The sequence below is a fragment of the Dunckerocampus dactyliophorus genome, chromosome 11, assembly GCF_027744805.1.
Source record: "Dunckerocampus dactyliophorus isolate RoL2022-P2 chromosome 11, RoL_Ddac_1.1, whole genome shotgun sequence".
Taxonomy (NCBI): Eukaryota; Metazoa; Chordata; class Actinopteri; order Syngnathiformes; family Syngnathidae; genus Dunckerocampus; species Dunckerocampus dactyliophorus.
This window is the reverse complement of record NC_072829.1, coordinates 3,556,599-3,575,183: the sequence shown is the minus strand read 5'-3', so window position 1 is coordinate 3,575,183 and position 18,585 is coordinate 3,556,599. Positions and strand designations below refer to the sequence as shown.

Sequence of the window (18,585 nt, the reverse complement as noted above, 5' to 3'; positions counted from 1 at the left end):
CTGTAATTTTACAAGAATAAAGTCAAAATATTCAGAGAAAAAAGTTGTATTCTAACAATAAAAATGTTGCAACTTTACGAGAATAAAGCCATAATATTATGAGGAAATATAATGTCATTTTAGGAGCATAAAGTGGCGAAAAAAAGAAATTAAGAAAAAATTGGATTTTCCAAAAGTCGTAATATTATGAGAAACAAACAAAACAACATTAAGGATGGGAAAAAGTTAGAATATTATAGGAATAAAGTCTAAATATTATGGGATTGAAGTCATATTATTACAAAAATTGTCTTTACAAAGATCTACTGTACACGTGTCGCTTTACAAAATATCAAAGCGGCCCTTGAATCCTTTTCATTTTTCACTATGTGGTCCTTGCTGGAAAGCGTTTGGACACCCCTGGTATAAGTGTTACTCTTCTTATTCAACCTGATGAATTACGTGGGAACACGGGGCTGCTTGTGTGCATTTCTCGCTTTCCTAGAACTTTGTTTCATAACAGAAACCCAAAGTGGCAAGTTTCTATTGTCAGCTCATCTCATGCTGATTGAACTGATCCTAAACGAGCAATGCTTCAAAATGCTCAGGTGACTTAATCTTTCGCTCGAGCCCTATCGCTCCTCTCAATCAACACTTGCAGAAATGAAACACCTGCAGCGCGAACAAAAGGTTCAAAAAAGGCAGAAGTTTGGATGTCACGGGCTGGGGCGGATTATCCCCCCGCTGATGGAGAGGTGCCAGGGAACGCTGCAAAGTGCAAGCCTCGGCACGACGGATTCTTCTTGTTCACATTTGTGCTGTACCATGTGACAATGCAACACCCGAGTACCACATGAAGATGCAGAAATATGAAAACTGATTATTTATCCCCCTGTCAGGTGTTGGAGGAGGGAGAGTGGTTGTGTATCTCGTGCATCTTTTAAACTATTCACTTTAAACTGTCTTCGAAGCACGGGTCAAAAGTTTGGAGACACCTTTCCACTCAAAAGCAGATGAAAGTGTCTCCATATTTTTGACTGATACTGTCAGTGACCTAGAGTGAGACGTGCCGGCCCTTGTTGTCCTCTGACCTCGCTCTGACGAGTTGCAAAGATGCATATCAACAATAACAAGCTCATAAATAATTGCCATAAAAACAGCGGACTACACCGTATAGATATTTGTTTTTTGCGGCCGCACAGCGACCTAGTGGATAGCATGTTGGTCACACAGGAGATCTGGGCTCGAATCTCAGCTGGGCTTCTCTGTGTGGAGTTTGCATGTTCTCCTCATGTGTGCGTGGGTGTTCTCCGGATACGCCGGCTTCCTCCCACATCCCAAAAACATGCATGTTATGGCCATGACAGAAAGTAACTGAGTGAAAAAAAACTTAAATCTGCGTGGATAAAAAAGCCTTTGAAATGACTGAAAAGGCCTTTTGCTTGTGACTGGGTGTTGCCTTGCAATAACACACAATGCGCAACATTGGGCCTCATAACAGTAGCGCGCTGTAAAAACACAATGTGTCTCATTTTTCTCTTTGCACCTATCAAAAAGTGCTTGCTTACTAAAATTACATCAGTCGGAACACAATAGCGCACTGTTGCTTTTTATGGAGCTGCACTAGAGTGTGCATGCGCGTGTGTGTGTGTGTGTGTGTGTGGTGTGCCTACTACCATCGCTGCTGCCGCGGGCCACCAGGACATCCGGCGACGGGGTTTGTTGCGAGCGGGAGCCGAAGGAGTCCAGGCTGTCGAAGGAGTCCTCGCGGCCGTGGCGTGGCGGAGAAAGGGAGTCGCTGCGCTCGGAGTCCCAGCAGTCGATGTAGCCGCTGTCCCGGATGCTGCGTTGGGGGCTCTCTGCCACCTCCGCCTCCTAAATGTCAGCACACGTCAGGACACTGTCATTCACACTGCGATGCATTCACATCACATGTAAAGAGAATGAAATGTTAACCTGGCCAAGCATCATGTGAAGAATATTTCTATATCCTGATGTCTACAAACATTCTCTTAGATCCACACCACCTCTCCTCTAACTTTCTCTGCTCCTCATCCACATGCATTAACACTCCCTAAGCCTTACTGGCTCCTCCCTTCCCTTGAAAAATGTCTGAGCTGCTAATGGAAGGTGGAGAAAGGCCTTTCCTGTCTAGCAAAAAAAAAAAGGCGTCTATTTTCCTTTTTGCTGTGCAACCACAATTCTGTGATTTGTCTTTGACGTGTTGCAGTTACAAGTAGACACAATAACACCTTCTCAAAGTCGCTGATACCTTTCGCATCTGTGACAGCAGGCCCTCAAACTCCCTCAGGTCCAATGTGGGCCCGTTGTAGGTGGTGCAGCCGTTGGCAGCCCGACCCAGCCAGTAAATGGTGATTAGAACCTGCACACATGACGACAAGAGGCTGCACATTACTGCCATATCCCAACTTACATATCTTTGCTAAGTAAAGTCTTCAGCAATATTTACAAATAAGGATACCAGCGTAATTTGCGTGTCAGAAATTTAGAATATCACCTGCGGACCCACGTCTGTGCTTTAATGTTGTCAGCTTGTTATCAGCAAACATAGCTAGAAGAATATCAGCAAATGTGGCCAAAGGAATATCAGCAAACATAACTGAAAGAGTATCAGCAAACGCAGTTCGATGTATATCAGCAAAGGCAGCCAAAAGAGTATCAGTTACAAGAATATCAGCAAATGTAGCCACAACATAGCCAAAAATAGTCAAAAGAGTATCAGCAAATGTAGCCGGAAGAATATCAGAAAACATAGCCAAAAGAGTATCAGCAAATGTAGCCACGGGAATAGCAGCAAACGTAGCTTTCTCCACACATGCATTGCAGATTCGTCCTCACTCCCGATGCGCACACACACAAGCGCTCCGCTTGGCGCGTTCACAGCCACACCAAACAGTCGGACATCAGAAACTCTTAACACTACACAAAATGTCCAGATCACCACATATATACCATACTTGCCCGTAGAGAGTTTATTGTAATGTATTGTATGTACTTTATTGATCCCACAGCGGGGAAATTTACTTGTTACAGCAGCAAGCAAGCATATTACAACCTCATACGAAATCAACAACAATGACAATGTAGAGTCCTGGACGTTCTGTGTTGTCTATGAAGCCGTGAATGAGATTGTCTTAGCACAGCGACGTTCGCTGATATACTTTAGCTACCTTTGCTGATATTCTTTTGGCGTGGTTGCATATTAATGCAAACAGAGCTGCGGGATCAGAATTGTATCGACATCCAAATTCAGGTGTCGGGATTGGATCGAAAATAAAAAAGTGGATGAGTGCACCCCTCTTTACAACACAACTAGGTGAACTGTGCTGTCGTCCCGTGGCTATAACGTCTGCCAAAGCGCAAAATAAATAAATGGAGCTTGCGTGTCGGCGGCGTTTCCTTCCACTATTCCTCTAAACAGCCCAAAATGGGATTAAAGGAAGGCCAATGTCCTTTCACTTTCTGCAATACAAAGCAACCCAAGGTGGCTTCCTCCATCCAAAGACGTCCCGTGTTTACTGTGGCTGCCTGCACAAACACGACAAGGCCCAGACATTGTTCGCCCAGGAACGCTCCCGCTTCAGTGTGACAAGCTCCAAGGCCAGAATTGGTTAACATGATTGAGCGAGCCATTCGTCAAATCTGCTTGCTGTGTGTGCAGGCAGAACACAATGTATACAGCTGCGTGACTGAGCTTACTCGAGTTAAAAATGCTAAATGAATAAAATCACGGATGGGCGATGACACAAAGCTGCAGCTTCAGCACTGTCAGCAAAGATTCCGGCTATATTTGACTACGTGCATGTCAACACCCGCTGGGATGGCTTCCATAGCAGAGCCCGGTGTGGATTAATGAGCTTATTTCACTCACACACACACGACAACGAATGCTGACCACACTCTGAGAAACAGCAACATGCATGACTGACTCATCACAGGAAGCATTAAGTACAATACTGATTCATGCATTTTATACAGTCAAACCTCAATTTTCACACGGCCCGTTTTTAGTATGATTCGGTGTTCGGAAAAAAGGTTTGCCAAAATATTGCACGTTTTATTGAGTGGGCCTGCTAAGTAACCTGCCATGGGGCCAAGGAAAGTTGCAAATGCCAGGATGTGTGAGGTGTCCGCATTAACAATAAGCTCCATCTCTAATATGATTTTGTATAAAATGCTTTTTTGGTCATATTTTTGGGTGTCTGGAACGGATTCATTGGATTGACATAATTTCCTATGGAGAAAATTGCCTCGGTTTTCATATGTTTCGGACATAACAGAGTATAACTGTATTTTAGCATGATGCAGGCATTTTAGTCATTTTGCTCTACTGTAGTCAAGATGCTTGGGATTGGAACCATCGTCCTGTATGGTATTCTAGGCAGTAAGACTCAAGTGTTTAAAGTTTAAAAGAAAGTTTAAAGTAAAAAGTTTTATTGTGTTTAAAGGGGTTAACTTTTTACACTCACTGTATGGGACAATGCAGAAGGTTACTGAGGGTTTTATTATTTTATGTTAACACTAACTTGTTAAAATGTTAATGCAAATTCAAACGTGTGACTACAAGCAGTAAAATCAGCATAAATGTCTGCTTGAGATGCACCCATATCCATAAACAAGCACAAAAAAACAACACTTGCACACAAAAGAGCACTAACTGGAAGTGGGCCAGGAGCAGCGTGGTTTCTTTGGCTTCAGTGCCATTTTGACAGACAGCAGTATAAACAAACATGTTGATGTGAATCGTTGTACTGGTTTTGTCTCATCAGTGTCAGCGGCTGTCTCACACTATTATAGCAGCAGTGACACACACACACACACGTACATTTATACACCCCTTTGATATTGACATGCTAACAAATCTTTTTTTCATGCCAGTGAATCCATATACTGCAGTACAAGAGCACGTGATGGCTACGTGTGGGTGTATTGTGGGGGATCTGCTGCCGGATTGTCCCTGTGTGCATCTGATTGAGCTCGCCGTATACGCTGGCACTGCACGTTGGAGGAAAAAGTGGTAACACTGACAGAGGAGTCACTTACATTCTTGAGCTTTCGGCTGCAGTCGCCCCCCCTGCAGAGAATCACACAAAGAAGGGAAAACAGTGAGAAACTTCAAATTTAATGTATTACATAAGAAGAGTTGAAAGTCTGAAAATGCACACCCGCCCACATGAATCTACAATACAAGACTAGAAGAAACATTGTGTTCCGTTCATCTTCTTGAGTGAGATAACTACCAAAACAGTCCCAGCATGCATCATTGATTGCACCTTGCAGCATTCTTATGACGTTTAAATGATATGGTTCCTTCACTATGACAGCTGAGTCATGAATGAGTCAAATCTGTATGTTCAAGTGTCCACACAGTACACTGATAAAAGTGCTTTAACTGTATGCATTTATACTACAAGTCTTGGTCTTGAACGTCCCATGAGCAACCAGGAAGTGCAACTAGAAATCATCAATCATCACTAGTCGTATACGTCTACTGTACGTTCAATATTTATGTGTCACCATACCTACAAACATTTTTCCCCAAAAGAAATCATGTAAATCCAATTAATCCATTCCAGACACCCTAAAACAACATTTTACAAAGAACAATTATAGCTTTACATGCAAAAACCAATGCAAAATATATATAAATGGAGGAATGATATGGATAAATGAACACTGAACATCACTTTCACCTTTACTGAGCTCTTGTTGGTTAACACGGCGATGGGCACACGGACGTTGTTTTTCTTTATTACGTTTTTTTACAAATTTAATGTCAAAGAGTAACCTTCTTTATCAAAATCCTGACATTTGCAATTTTTTCTGCACCTGTATTTAACAAAAAAAGAACAGAAAAAAGCACATGCTCCTCTAGGACACATTTGTAGCAATTTGTTGCAATGATTCCACTGTACGCCTATAGATCATGCGGGGATAACAATAGGCTCGCTAATTTGTCATTTGGCATCTTGGTTTAATGCTCCATTCCAAGAAAGCTTTTCCAACAGCTGTGTTCACTGTATTGAAAGAGGGAACGCTCTTGAAAAGTAGACGTTTCTTAGGAATTATTCTTCAGGAATTCAGGCAGAAGAAACTTATCACTACGATCTCTTTCTGTGCCATAAAAAGTAACTCTAACAGTGTCCCAAAATCAGTGCGTGTCTGCTGGCACAAGCCGCTTATTCAGCCAACGTCCAAAAACTTGGGGTCTTCCGGTCAGGACATCCATTGCATAAGCAGAGGAAATAGCCACACAATAATGACATCAATGTCCTATTCTTGGGTTTTTGACAAACGTCAGGTCATATAAGGTATTATAATCTTATACAGTGTGTGTTTAAACCTTAGCTGCCAATGCCATGTAGTACAATCGGAAACAAAAAGCCAGCGTTGACATTAGTGCACAAAGGCGGAAGAACTCGTGTCAGTGTCACCAAAGAATTCCATGTCTTGACAGAACAAGTCAGGCAGCTCTTCTCGAGGTTCCTCTTTAAGACCCCATTGTGAAAGACACCTTGCTAGTGAGAGTGATGACAACACACATGCACATATACAACAACAAACACTTGGATGAGTTACCAAGCGACGCAGTCAGGAGGAGACACAGTTAAGTGTGTGGCGCATGCAGACCGAAACTAGCTGTGACAGATGCAGCCATTGTTTTCCATCAATGACAGGCTCGCACAATCTTCCATTTACTCGCATTGGCTTGTTTGTGTTGGCTATCGACTGGCTGATTGTCAGGAGGGGACAATGACAGACTGACAGCCACTGACAGACTGATATCAATGTCATGTATTAACTGTAAATTTTCAATATGTTTATGATGAGAGCTGTTGACCAGGGGAGCCTTATGTGGAAAAATTAGGACAGTTATTAAAAAATAAAAAGGGTGGGCTCAATGTGATTTTTTTTGGGGGCGACCCAGAATTTCACCGCTGCCATTGGCTACACAGTAATCCCTCGTTTATGGTGGTTAATTGGTTCCATACCCGACTGTGACAAGTGAATCTCCCTAAAGTAGAATTCCTTCTTGTGTATATATATATATATATATATATATATATATATATATATATATATTATATTTTCATAGTTATGGCATAGAGAACCTGTTTACCATCTTCTAAATACGTTTCTTAACATTAGAGCCCTCTAGACATGAAATAACACCCCTATGGCCACCTTTACAGTCCTTACCCAAAATAATAGATATAATCACACAAAATTATCTATAGTCCGTTAAGTGTTCTTCAAATGCCACATTAAATTAAAGCTTTTTGACGTGCTGAACGCCCCCACCATGCAGCGCTAGATACAGCTGCTGGTCGCTGACCACGCATGATACTTCAAATGCAGCTACAGCCATCCCTCGTTCATGGCGGTTAATTGTTACCAGACTCAACCGTGGTAAGTGACTTTCCGTGACGTACGATTCAATATTAATAAATGGAATGTTTGCGTGGTTATGGCATAGAAAACCTTTTTACACCCTTCTAAATACGGTTTTTAACATTATTAGCGCTGTCAAGACATGAAATAACACCATAAAGTCACCTTTACATTTGTATTACCCAATAGTAGACATAATCAGAGAAAATAAGACATTAGACATAAATAAGATAACAGACTCACACGTTAGCAGTTTCTTGTTGTTCCTTTCTGGACAGCGTACTTGCTGCGGTAGTTATTGTCTCATCAGTGTATTGTAATTGTAATAATAACGGCTTTAAATGGTTTTACACCCGTATTACCCAACATTAGACACAATAAGAGTAAATGAGCCATTTAAGATGTAAATAAAACTGTTCACGTGTCACAGTAAATGTGTTCCCCAGCATCATGGCTGGCCCTTGCCTCAACACCGATACGCAGTGGCTACATTCACAATTAGAATGCTTCTTCTGCCTTGTATTTGTATTTTAGTTCATTTACCCATTTTTGTGCTTATGCTTAAATTAGGCCAAGAATAAATACAATTTGCTTAACTATGGATTTTTTTCTACTAATAACAGGCCCTATTCAACCACAAAACAGAGATCATTTATTTATTTATTGAAAAACTGCGATACAGCGAGGGAGCGATGTTCAAAACGCAATGGGACGAGTGTACTGCCATCTTGTGGAGTTAATAAAATGTACATCAAGACGTTGTCTACAGCCACAGCTGTCAATGCCAATGTTTTTTACACTCCACTTTGATTGGAGATCCCGGCAGTTGTCCTGGCTTTTGTAGCTCACGCACCCGGCGACTGCAGCAGATACCACAGTTAATTGAGTAGAGGTGTTAATTGGAGTTCCCATCGGTTGAAATAACCCTGTGGCTCAAACAAATGTGTTGTAGTAATGCGAAGATTTCAGACTCACTTGGCAGTTGGCCGTGTGGTGGTATCCTGAAGGTCTCCAGGGTCAAATAGCTGGGAGCCCTTCAATCCCAACTCCTCACATCCGCGTAGAAACACACTAAGGTTGTCCTACATAGTACACACACACACAAAGTGGAGTCGTGTAAGCACGCTAAGTTAGAAAGATACATAGAAACATAAAGTACATCATTCAGTGTGATCAACACATTTGTAGTCAGGCAAGGTTACTTCCAGTCTTATCTCCTGCAAACGCACAACATGAAAATCAGGATACCTGCTGGACGGAAACCTGACACCAGCGGGCTTTGTGGACGCCTCCAACCAGACAACTTCCAATTCCCCTCCTTTAATTGTCATCAAACTCCTTTAGCTTTCCTCCTTCACCTGCTGTCTCTCAAGCAATACTGCGTCTTCTCTACCTTTCACACCCCTCCATCATCTCCTACTCTCTCCCTCAACTTCTTGTCTCCGTTTAAATCTTTGCTGCACGCAATCTGAGCCGTGTTCTCCCGCCCGTTCCCAGGTTCTTGCTCGCTTTGTTTCCTGCTTTCTGCCATTCAAAGCCCTCCGCGCACTCTCTCTCCATCACAGGGTGTCACCGTTTCCTCTCTCCACCCTCATTTCTTGCAGACCCAACGACAAATACAATGGGCTTATACAGTACAACTTCTTTATTATTGAATTAAAGTGTTAAAGTGCAATCTTCATTGGCAGCTAAGAGCCTTTAGTAGTATGTACGCAGAAGCTGGTGTAGAAATGATCCTGCTTGGATGTAAACAAACATTACAACATTCTCTGGGTCCTTTTATATGTAGCAAAAAGCTATCGTTTAATGCCCGTCCCTTGGTACTGGTAAGGCAACACCACCCATACACTGACACCTGCATCTACCCATCACACACACACGCAGCAATCTTTTGATAACCATATACAGTATATTTTTCCCGTTTCCCAGCTGGAGCTGCAAATCTGCAGGCCAGCGCCACAGGAAACTGGGCGTCGACTACAAAACCGTGACTGACAGCTGAAAGTGTTTGGAGTAAAGATTGCCACATGTGAGAGGCCGACTCAAGACACACATCCCCTATCCGCTCAGTCAAAATATACAGTACAGTACAGTGGTGCCTCGGTTTTGGTTATTAATTCATTCCACAAAGTCCAACAAAAAACTGAATGTTCAGAAACCGAGTTTGAAATGAATAAATGAACATGAGGAGAGACAGGAGGGAATCCACATCAACAACTTCTCAACATCTCTACCCTTTTCACAACATTAGCTTCCAGTTTCTTATGCATAATATTGTACAATGACCAATGCTGAGACAAATTTTTGACAATAATTTTCATCAAAAACCAAATCATATGAAAACTGGGGCGTTGTAAAACCGAGGCTTGACTGTATTTGGCCATACAAGTGAAATAGAAACAGGGAGTGACAGACAATGGACTCGCTCAAGTGGAAAGCCATGAAGTTGTAAAATTCGGAAATTGTTGACAAAGGCACAATATTTTCTTGCACTTATGTTCCGCAGTGGTTAACGTCCTTTTACACTTGTGTGACAGTTAAGAATGTTAAAAAAAAAGCAGAGTGGATATTGCTCAAATTGCAATCTGAGCTGTCATGTACCGTAAAGTAGCTGAGTCGGCGTCAACAGCGCCTCTGCTGGTGGCATCCAAGTAGTGCACTCCATTTTTGCCCCAGTAGATTCATGTTGCAGTTAATCAAACATCAGTTTCCCAATTTGATCAATTCTTAATTGTTATTTATGAAGTTTTGTTACGTAAAACATTTCCTGTAGTTAATAAAGGTCTCATGACGGCGACATTTTGGGGCTTTGGCGGATGTAAAGAAAGATTCTAGTTCATTTGAGATCTATTGATGTATTGACTTTCTAGAGTTTTTCCCAAAGCATGCAAAATAACATCTTCTTAATCATGTAAATGATGACCACTGGTAGAGAGAGGGGTATTTGCCTGGTATGCTTACACGCCGTAAAACAAGCAACCTGTTGATGGCGGCCGAGCTGCCAGAGCGCTGAGGTAGCCGCTGTAGTTACAAAACAGCCCCAACTCCTCAGAGGCTCGTTTTCCCATTAGTTCCAAACAGGAAGAGGAAGGGGGAGTAGCCCGGGTTTTATTATGACGGGCCAGATAACAGCAGAACTCTTGTTTGTTTGTTTCTCACCTCTCTAATTACAGCCAGCTGGGGGAAAATAACAAAAAAAAAACCAGGCAAAGCCACTGGAAGTTTAGGATTATGATAGGACTAATATACAAACATTAGTTCTATTCTTTAAACATGAATCCAACAGGAAGGAATTACATATTTCCTCTGGGTGGATTCCATTGAGTATTGATGTTGTCAGAAATGATCAGAAGTCAAACAGTTAATGTTGAGTAGGAAAATGACTGAAGTTTAACAAGGTTTGGATCACTGACATTTGAGCAAGATTGAATGTAACAGGATAATTACTTGTTATTGTTGCGGTGGGGAACATGCCTGTGGGGAATGTGTCTGGGTGTTTACCAGACACTTGTTTAAAAAAAAATCTAAATCCACATCCAAACACGGGAAGGCTCATTGGCGGCTATTAGTGACGCCATGATGGTTGTGCCCAACCCAAACTTGTTTATCTATCATGTCATGCAATGATCCAAATAAACGGTGCCCCTCATCACTTTCTGTGAACAAAAGTCCCGCAATTAATCACCTCATCGTACTGAAAATTGTTGTATGTTCATTGAGTAACATGTTTTCATTTTTTCCCCACATATAGATGAGAATACGGTAGGGGTGTCACTAGATCTTGCAACATTAAAACGTGTCAAGATTTCGCATTTAGTCTTGTGGGCACTAGTCCTGGGACGATAAATACTCACGCAAAAAATGAAAATCGACTCGATTTTGCCAGCCTCAATATATTGCCATGTGCATGCGTGTCCGTTTTCCTCGTTTCTCACCTCCAAACAGGTAGGAAGAGAGTTCACTCTGTGCATTGTTTCCACCACCTTGGCACGTTTGTTCCATAGAACAACGGCATGAACAGAGTGAGCCCTCTTCTCAGTTGCAGTAGAGTCTCTTTGTCTCAGTGGGTTCGCTAGCATACACACTCGAGTGCAGAAGGGTGTAGCCTTGTGAGGAGCAATGCAAGGTAACGTAGTAGAAATTAAATTACTAGATTGCAATATATTGTCATATATTTGTATAATTTTTCATTCTACTTTTCCTAAAAGTAAAGTTAAAATCTCGTCTCGTCCACATAGACCCATTCACGTGTACAGTGTTCCCTCGGTTATCACGGGGGATAGGTTCCCAAAATAGCCCGCAATAAGTGAAATCCGTAAAGTAGCCAACTATATTTTTTTACAATTATTATTTGTTTTAAGGCTGTGAAACCCCTCGCCATATACTTTATACACTTTTCTCAGACAGGCATAAACATTTTCTCACATTTCTCTCTCGTTTAAAACACTCAAAGTTCAAAATTCGTTTGAATTTTAATGATCAACCGATTAGGTTTGACAATAAATTATTAAGTGACTCACACGTATTTCACTCCTCTGACCGTGCTTCGTCCTGGTGCCGTTCGACTGTAGCGTTTTTGTATCCTTGTTAAAATTGTTCCTGTCGTCATATTTTCCTCACATGGTCAGCTTCATCTGTTTCTTCCATTGTTTACAGTGTTGGCGGTTAGCAAGCAGCTCACACGGTTAGCTTGTGCATACAGAAGAGAGAGAAAAGAGAGACACCACCGCCTTGTGCTAAAGCACAGAACTATAACACTCAACTTCTCATAATGCAGTTCTTCTTAAAGGGCCTAGCTCGGCTCGTTCGCTATAAAAAAACAAAAAAACAACAAAAAAGTCCTGAGGTGGAGTAATACTTGACGGGTTCTGGTCAACTTCCTGGCTAAAGGTAGCGTTAACGTCGTTTGTCTATGAAAAAGTACACAGCCTTACGTTAGCTGCGTATTTGACTTTTCCACCATATTCGCAGTATGAAGTTGTTTGCAGCGTAATTTATTGTTTTACTTAACGCGTCAAAAACAGGGCACTCTGTACACCAAGAATCCAGAGGTGTTTAATCATGTTAGTGGTGCGCTCTCCTTTACATGATATGATGGCGTTGCAAAAGCTGCAATGCGCCGACCGTTTTTCTTGCAAAATTTCAGCCAAAGTTTCGATCGCTGTTGCAAACTGTCCATGGTTGAAATGGATGAACACAAACGCTTCCAGCCGCTTCTTCTTCGTTGGTGTTCGCTGGATTCTTCTTTGTTAGTGTTATACTGCCATTTTTTCCTGTCGGCGGGCTGGTTGATCACCGAAAGTAGAAATCGAAATTTAAAAAAATTACCCCGCTAGAATCGGTGTGTTAGTCCCGGTTCCCACCGCTGCCCGATGCCCAACCCTACTCGTGACACCCCTACAATACAGTAATATGTATTTAAAAGTCCCTTGGCAAGCCTTTTAAGCACAAACAGTGATACACTAAAATTGTAATACCAGCTGAAAAAATGCAAGAATTTGGTGCGTTTTACTTCAAGGGAACAATGGAGCTTCAGGTTGTGCAGGGGTGTCAAACAACAGCTGGCTATGGGGAGATGTTGCAGGGGACATCCCGCATGACTGAAGGCCCTCATCTGTGTGGTGATGACTGGCTTTTTCAACAGGACAGCGCTGCAGGTCATAATGTCCACCTCACAAAGGACTTCTTCCAGAGGAATAACGACACTTTTGGACCATCCTGCTTGTTCCCCTAATCTAAATCCAATTGAGAACATTTGGGGATGGACGGGAAGGGAAGTTTACAAAAATGGACATCAGTTCCTGACAGTGGATGCCCTCCCTGCCCTCCCTGTCTTCACCACCTGGAGCAACATTCCCACTAGCCTCCTGGAAACATTTGCATCAAGCATGCCCAAACCTATTTTTCAGCTGATCGGTGTAGCTCCTCATTACTGAATCCTGAACTATTTTAGGTAGGTTTCGTTTTTTTTTTTTTTTTTAGCTATGGTCTTAAACTTTTGATCAGCTGATCAACAGTCTGTTTCACTTTAATGCTTGTTTGCAGTAAATTACCTTTTTGTCTAACTTCCATTTCTTCTTTTTGCATTTTGAAGCTCAAATTAGAACCTCCTTAAGAGCCAACAGCGCAAAATGTAAATTCTTGCAATTTTTTAACTAAACATTTTGATGGGGAGTGTATTTTACTCCATATACTGCAAAAACAAGGCAGTTTTTGGAATCTGTTTTAAAACAGTAGAGTGGAGAAACTTCCTTTTGCTGGATATCATCTACAGTATGTGCAGGTGTCAACAAAGACTGATAAAACAACTCACCAGGCCAGCAATGGGTGTCGCAAGTCTGTTGATTTTCTTCACAGAGCCAGGTTTAATGGAGCTCAGTAGCCTGACAAAAAGCAGGAAAGATAAATTACAAAAAAAAAGAAGGGCAACATGACAACAAAAACCATTTCACATTGACACTACATGAGGTACACCTGCACTGCATCCGAGAGCCAATAAAAGCTGATAACAAAATTATGACTTTCCAAAAAGAAGGCCTCAGTTTTGATTGACTGCATTAGAAAGCAAGTATAAATGAATACAGTCGTCCCTCACAATTTCGCATGTCGATTATTGCTCCCTCGCTATATCACTGTTTTTCAAGAAAATAATGAATTTACTAATGATGGCTGTTTCGTGGTGGACTATGGTCTATTATTAGTCAATACAAGTGATATGTTGTATTCTGGTCACTAGGCAGCAGTAATGACAAAACATTGAGACATTAGCTTACATTACATTACCTTAACACTGCATGAAGTCGTGAAGTCAGCCATGGCATGTTCAATATGACAGAGTGAAAAAGTTCTCCTCCCATCCAGTATGGAAGTGGTAAGTTTTTGGCTTTTTAGTTTAGAAGTAATAAATTCGAGATTACCTGGTTAGCTCGCTAGCTTGTGGCCATCGCGAGTTGCTGCAGCATAAGCGTTGCAGTGTGTTGTAACCAATGAATATTAGGAGCGTAAAGGTGGTAGTCGTGTTATTTCATGTCTACAGGCCTCTAATAATGTTAAAAACTGTATTTAGAAAGTCATGAACAGGCTTTTTTTCTATGCTCTAACTACGAAAATATTCCATTTATTAACATTGTATCGTATATCGCGGAAATTCATTTCACGCTGTCGGTCTGGAACAAATTAACTACTATAAACGAGGGACGACTGTACGTAAATGAAACATACTGTATTTATCTAGCTATTCGCTATGACTTCAAAGTCCAACGCTAACGGCAGAATCTTTTTGAGACATGTCTTGTCCTGGATCTGAGTGGAATGCACATTGTACCTACTGAAGTGCAGTGAGCATAAAAAGGTCTTTTATCAAACAGAAACTTCCAGGATTGAGCCCATTTTGATGAAGTCCGACTGTATGACTGATATGAATGACATGTCATTACGTTATGGAGTCATCGCTCTTCTGTCTCCTGTCTCATCTCTCATACGCATTTTCATCGGAGGAAGCGCTGGAATGAATGGAGTCCTGCGGAGGAAGAGCCCACCCATGAGATACCCTTGTGGTATTTGATACGAGCGGCCCGCTGCATTCCGGCAGTTATTTTGTGATGAAAAGATGTCATTTCCCCATTAGGAAAGTCCTCTTTCCCACAGCATAACTCATCCACTTCAATCACAGAAATCCCGCTCCATTTGGCTCCCCCACAATAGCTTTCAACAGGCTAGGCAGGCAGAGTGTAGTTGTGCGTAGACACGACGTGGACAGCAACAGCACTCTTTCTGGAAGTCGTTTTCATCATACTAAAGGTTGTCTATGATTTCTTTGAAATTAAATACAGGCTTCTTTATGAGCTCATCTATCAAGCAAGTGGCAAAGCATTTCCATTTGTCTTACAAACACAGACAAACCTTAATGATTCATGAGATGTATTCCATTGTAACCCTCATGTTCAAATAAACTAAACCAAACTTAATCCAGTCATAAATAAAAAATAAAGTACTTACTCGCATAGCAGTATTCCATTCTCCAAACCTCCTCTGAAATTCTTGTCACCAAAGCACCTTCCCGTCACTGCCTACACACAGGAAACACAATGAGTGAGTCCACTGCAAAGATATTAGTCTATAAATCTAAAGGCAGGGCCCTGTGAATTCATTTCTTGAAAATAAATCGCCTGGAAGGTTGCACAAAAAGCCACGGACCATCCCTCAACCCCATCCCTGGTTAACAGCGCTAAACGCTAACAAGCTTGGCCTAAGCCGCCATCATCCTGGGCAAATGGCCCTGGCAAGCTAATTTGTTGTGACAGGGGATTTATCAGGTTTGAGGAAGAGGAGGTGCCGATTGTTTGCATGCATTTGCATCACATGAGGACACTTGGAAATTTAATGTAACATTTTTAGCTTGCGAGGCATTCAATCCTTCACCCTTCCATCAGTTGTGGTTGTTGGCAGGTGCAAGGGGCAGGCAGCTATGAGAAATGCATGCATGACTTGGTTGTTTTCAGTGGAATGTCGCCTGCTTTGTTGTACTAACAATCTAATATTTCTTGCGCTTCCATTCAGTTTCCTTCCCACCGGCCACTCTATCAAGTCCAATCAAAGGAATACCAGAGCTGCCAACATCTGGTGTTTGTAATACGGGAGATCCGGCAGCTTTTTTTTTTTACTCCACTCATGTGGATGGAGAATTATTTATTTATTTATTTTACATCAGAGTGGGGGAAATGTGCATTTTTTAAAATACCCATGTTTGTTTGATATTCATGTTTGTTTGTTCCAATTTGAGAGTTCTACTTTCCAACCGTCTGTGAGGCGGTAATTGTGTCCTGACTGGTGATTGGATGAGCACTGTACTGTGTATTGTACAGTAGAGCTGCAACAATTAATGTAACGGTTCATCCAGTGGTGTCCAAAGTGCGGCCCCGGGGTCCATTTGCGTCCCGCGGCTGTGTTTGTATAGACATATTTGGAAATATAAAATGGAAAAAATCTGCAGTAATTTTACAATAAAGACAAAAGCAAAAATTTTAAAAAAGCAAAAAGAAACATCATTTAAGTAGCAAAAGGTTGAAATATTTTAAGTAAACAAAGCAATAAATAACGTTGTACATTTTGAAAAAATTAGGTGGCGGAAAGTCGGAAGTCACAATCACAAAAAACCCGAAATTCATACTAATAATGTGCTTTTTCACCTACATCACAAAGCTGAGATGCAGTTTTTTTTCTTGAAATATATGTAACTTCTTCACATACTGTATCTACATGTTTTGCTTCACAAAATATCAAAGTAGCCTTTGCTTCCTTTCATTTTTCACTACGTGTTAATTGATTCAGAAAATAATCATCCCTATTGTGCGGTACTGTGTGCGCGATGAGAGAGATGGCTGTGGATATTATTTTTGCGTGGTTTCGGGAGAAAGCAACCGTTTTAATAAAGTGATTGTTAATCGACCAGCTCCTTGTCATCCTTTCAACAGTCTGGGCAATAACTACAGTATTTTATATCCACAAAAAACCATCACAGTCCGGGAGATTTTAACTTCAGTCGGAACGTCAGGAAATTTCGGGGAGTCTGACGCAGAATCCGGAAGAGTTGGCAGAATACTGGAATACTCATGTAATGTACTGAATTTTAAATACCGTTACAAAGTAGTCATTTTATGTCTTAGAAATGCATGCGTACAATTTTCTGAGAATGTGTTTAACTTGCTTTTAGCACAAAAAGTGAAAGAAGATGACAGATTTGAGGAGACTTTTTCCTGTGAGTTGGAAAAGATAAATGGATGAATGGAATAAAAAGGATTTCTCTCAAGTCCAAATCACGCCTGGCATTGGCTCACAAAACTCACATTCTCACAGGTCCAGCGGTCCCCGCGTTGGAAAAGCTACCTGTCCCCAAATGAACAACCAATAACTCAAGCTATGAAAGGAGGCGGGTTTCCGGGCGCCATCCAGCGCTACTCAGTTCAAGCCTTCAGGCCACGGATGTATGACAGGCTTTGTTTAAAGAGTTGACAGTTGGTCGTCAAGGACGGAGAACATAAACAAAAGACCCACGTGGCTGCTTTTGTAGTGCATTCTTCTTTAGGGGATGTTGTCTCAAGTAGGTTACGTAACTATCAAGTTCAAAAACACATGTAAGCATGGCTTGCAGCTCTCGGCCAATAATCTCGTTAATTCAACTTGGCAAGAGAGCTTAATCTGCAGATGCCTTTGGCTCCGATTGCTGGTAGGAAAACAACAATAGAAAACCTCGCTGTACAGCAAATACTGATATTATGAGATACTTTAACTCTGGTCCGTGCTCCCAAAGTGTTGCACATTGCGGGTCTGAGACAGAAGGTTCAAGCTAAGGTCAGCGGTGGTATCTGCTGACAATACATCATGCAGATCTTTTCATTAGCTGCCATCACTGGCATCACCACAGGGGGCCTCTATTGTGTAGATAGAAATTGTTGCTTCGGTGCCCGGGGTGCTTGCATGTAGGGAGGGTGGACTGAGTAGATACAGCTGCAAGTTCAGAGCATGCTCCGAGACAAATACCACCCACACAGACAAACCCCAAATGTCCCAACTAACATTTATTTTGAGCAGCTTGTTCCCGCTGATATTTGGTCCAAAGTAAGAAAGTGCAAAGTTTTGGGGATTTTAAAATGACAAAGTGAACTATTAGGTTGTGGATCTCAACAAGCCAAATTTGGGAAATAACAAAAATGTAAATATTTCTAACTATTTGTTACGTTAAATAAAAAAACTGTCTACTACATTATGAGAATTATTATTATTTTTTTATTCGAAGGCTGGAAAACAGGACAGCTTGTATCTCGTCTGTTTTGGAATGCATCTTGCTTCTTTTTTTTTGCCTTGATACTGGATCATGCTTCTGAAGCCTTCAGTGCCAGGTCACAATCCCCAAATCACTACAATCACTTGCAGCTCCACTCGTCATGTGAACCTAATCTGGAAAAACAGGTTCCGGCAGACCTTGGTCCAGAAAATAACGACAACCATTTTCGCACATTTCTAGCTTTGGCAGAAGTATCGAATGAATGAGGATGGAGGCTTAACTGAACCACTGAATTCTGCCCTGGCCAGAGATAAAAAAGAAAAGGGTTATAGATCATCACTGATAATGACAGATAATGGTATACAATTGGCGGCAAAAGTCTAGAAATCTCAGAGATGGACCAATGTTTC

At 41.5% G+C, this 18,585-nt stretch overlaps 1 protein-coding gene across 5 annotated transcripts in view; it reads right to left on the bottom strand.

The window, feature by feature from the left end:
* Positions 1-18,585, bottom strand: part of limch1b (LIM and calponin homology domains 1b) — a 64,188-nt gene that overhangs the window by 28,030 nt on the left and 17,573 nt on the right. For 4 of the 5 annotated variants that reach the window (XM_054792855.1, XM_054792852.1, XM_054792853.1 and 1 more), the window contains exons 2-7: positions 15,391-15,461; positions 13,706-13,775; positions 8,368-8,474; positions 5,044-5,074; positions 2,252-2,362; positions 1,656-1,854 (exon numbers count right to left, since the gene is read on the bottom strand). In XM_054792855.1, coding sequence (XP_054648830.1) covers positions 1,656-1,854; positions 2,252-2,362; positions 5,044-5,074; positions 8,368-8,474; positions 13,706-13,775; positions 15,391-15,461 — 589 coding nt within the window. Of the gene's footprint in view, positions 1-1,655; positions 1,855-2,251; positions 2,363-5,043; positions 5,075-8,367; positions 8,475-8,640; positions 8,686-13,705; positions 13,776-15,390; positions 15,462-18,585 lie in introns of those variants that run through there. The other variant, XM_054792857.1, reaches the window with a different exon arrangement.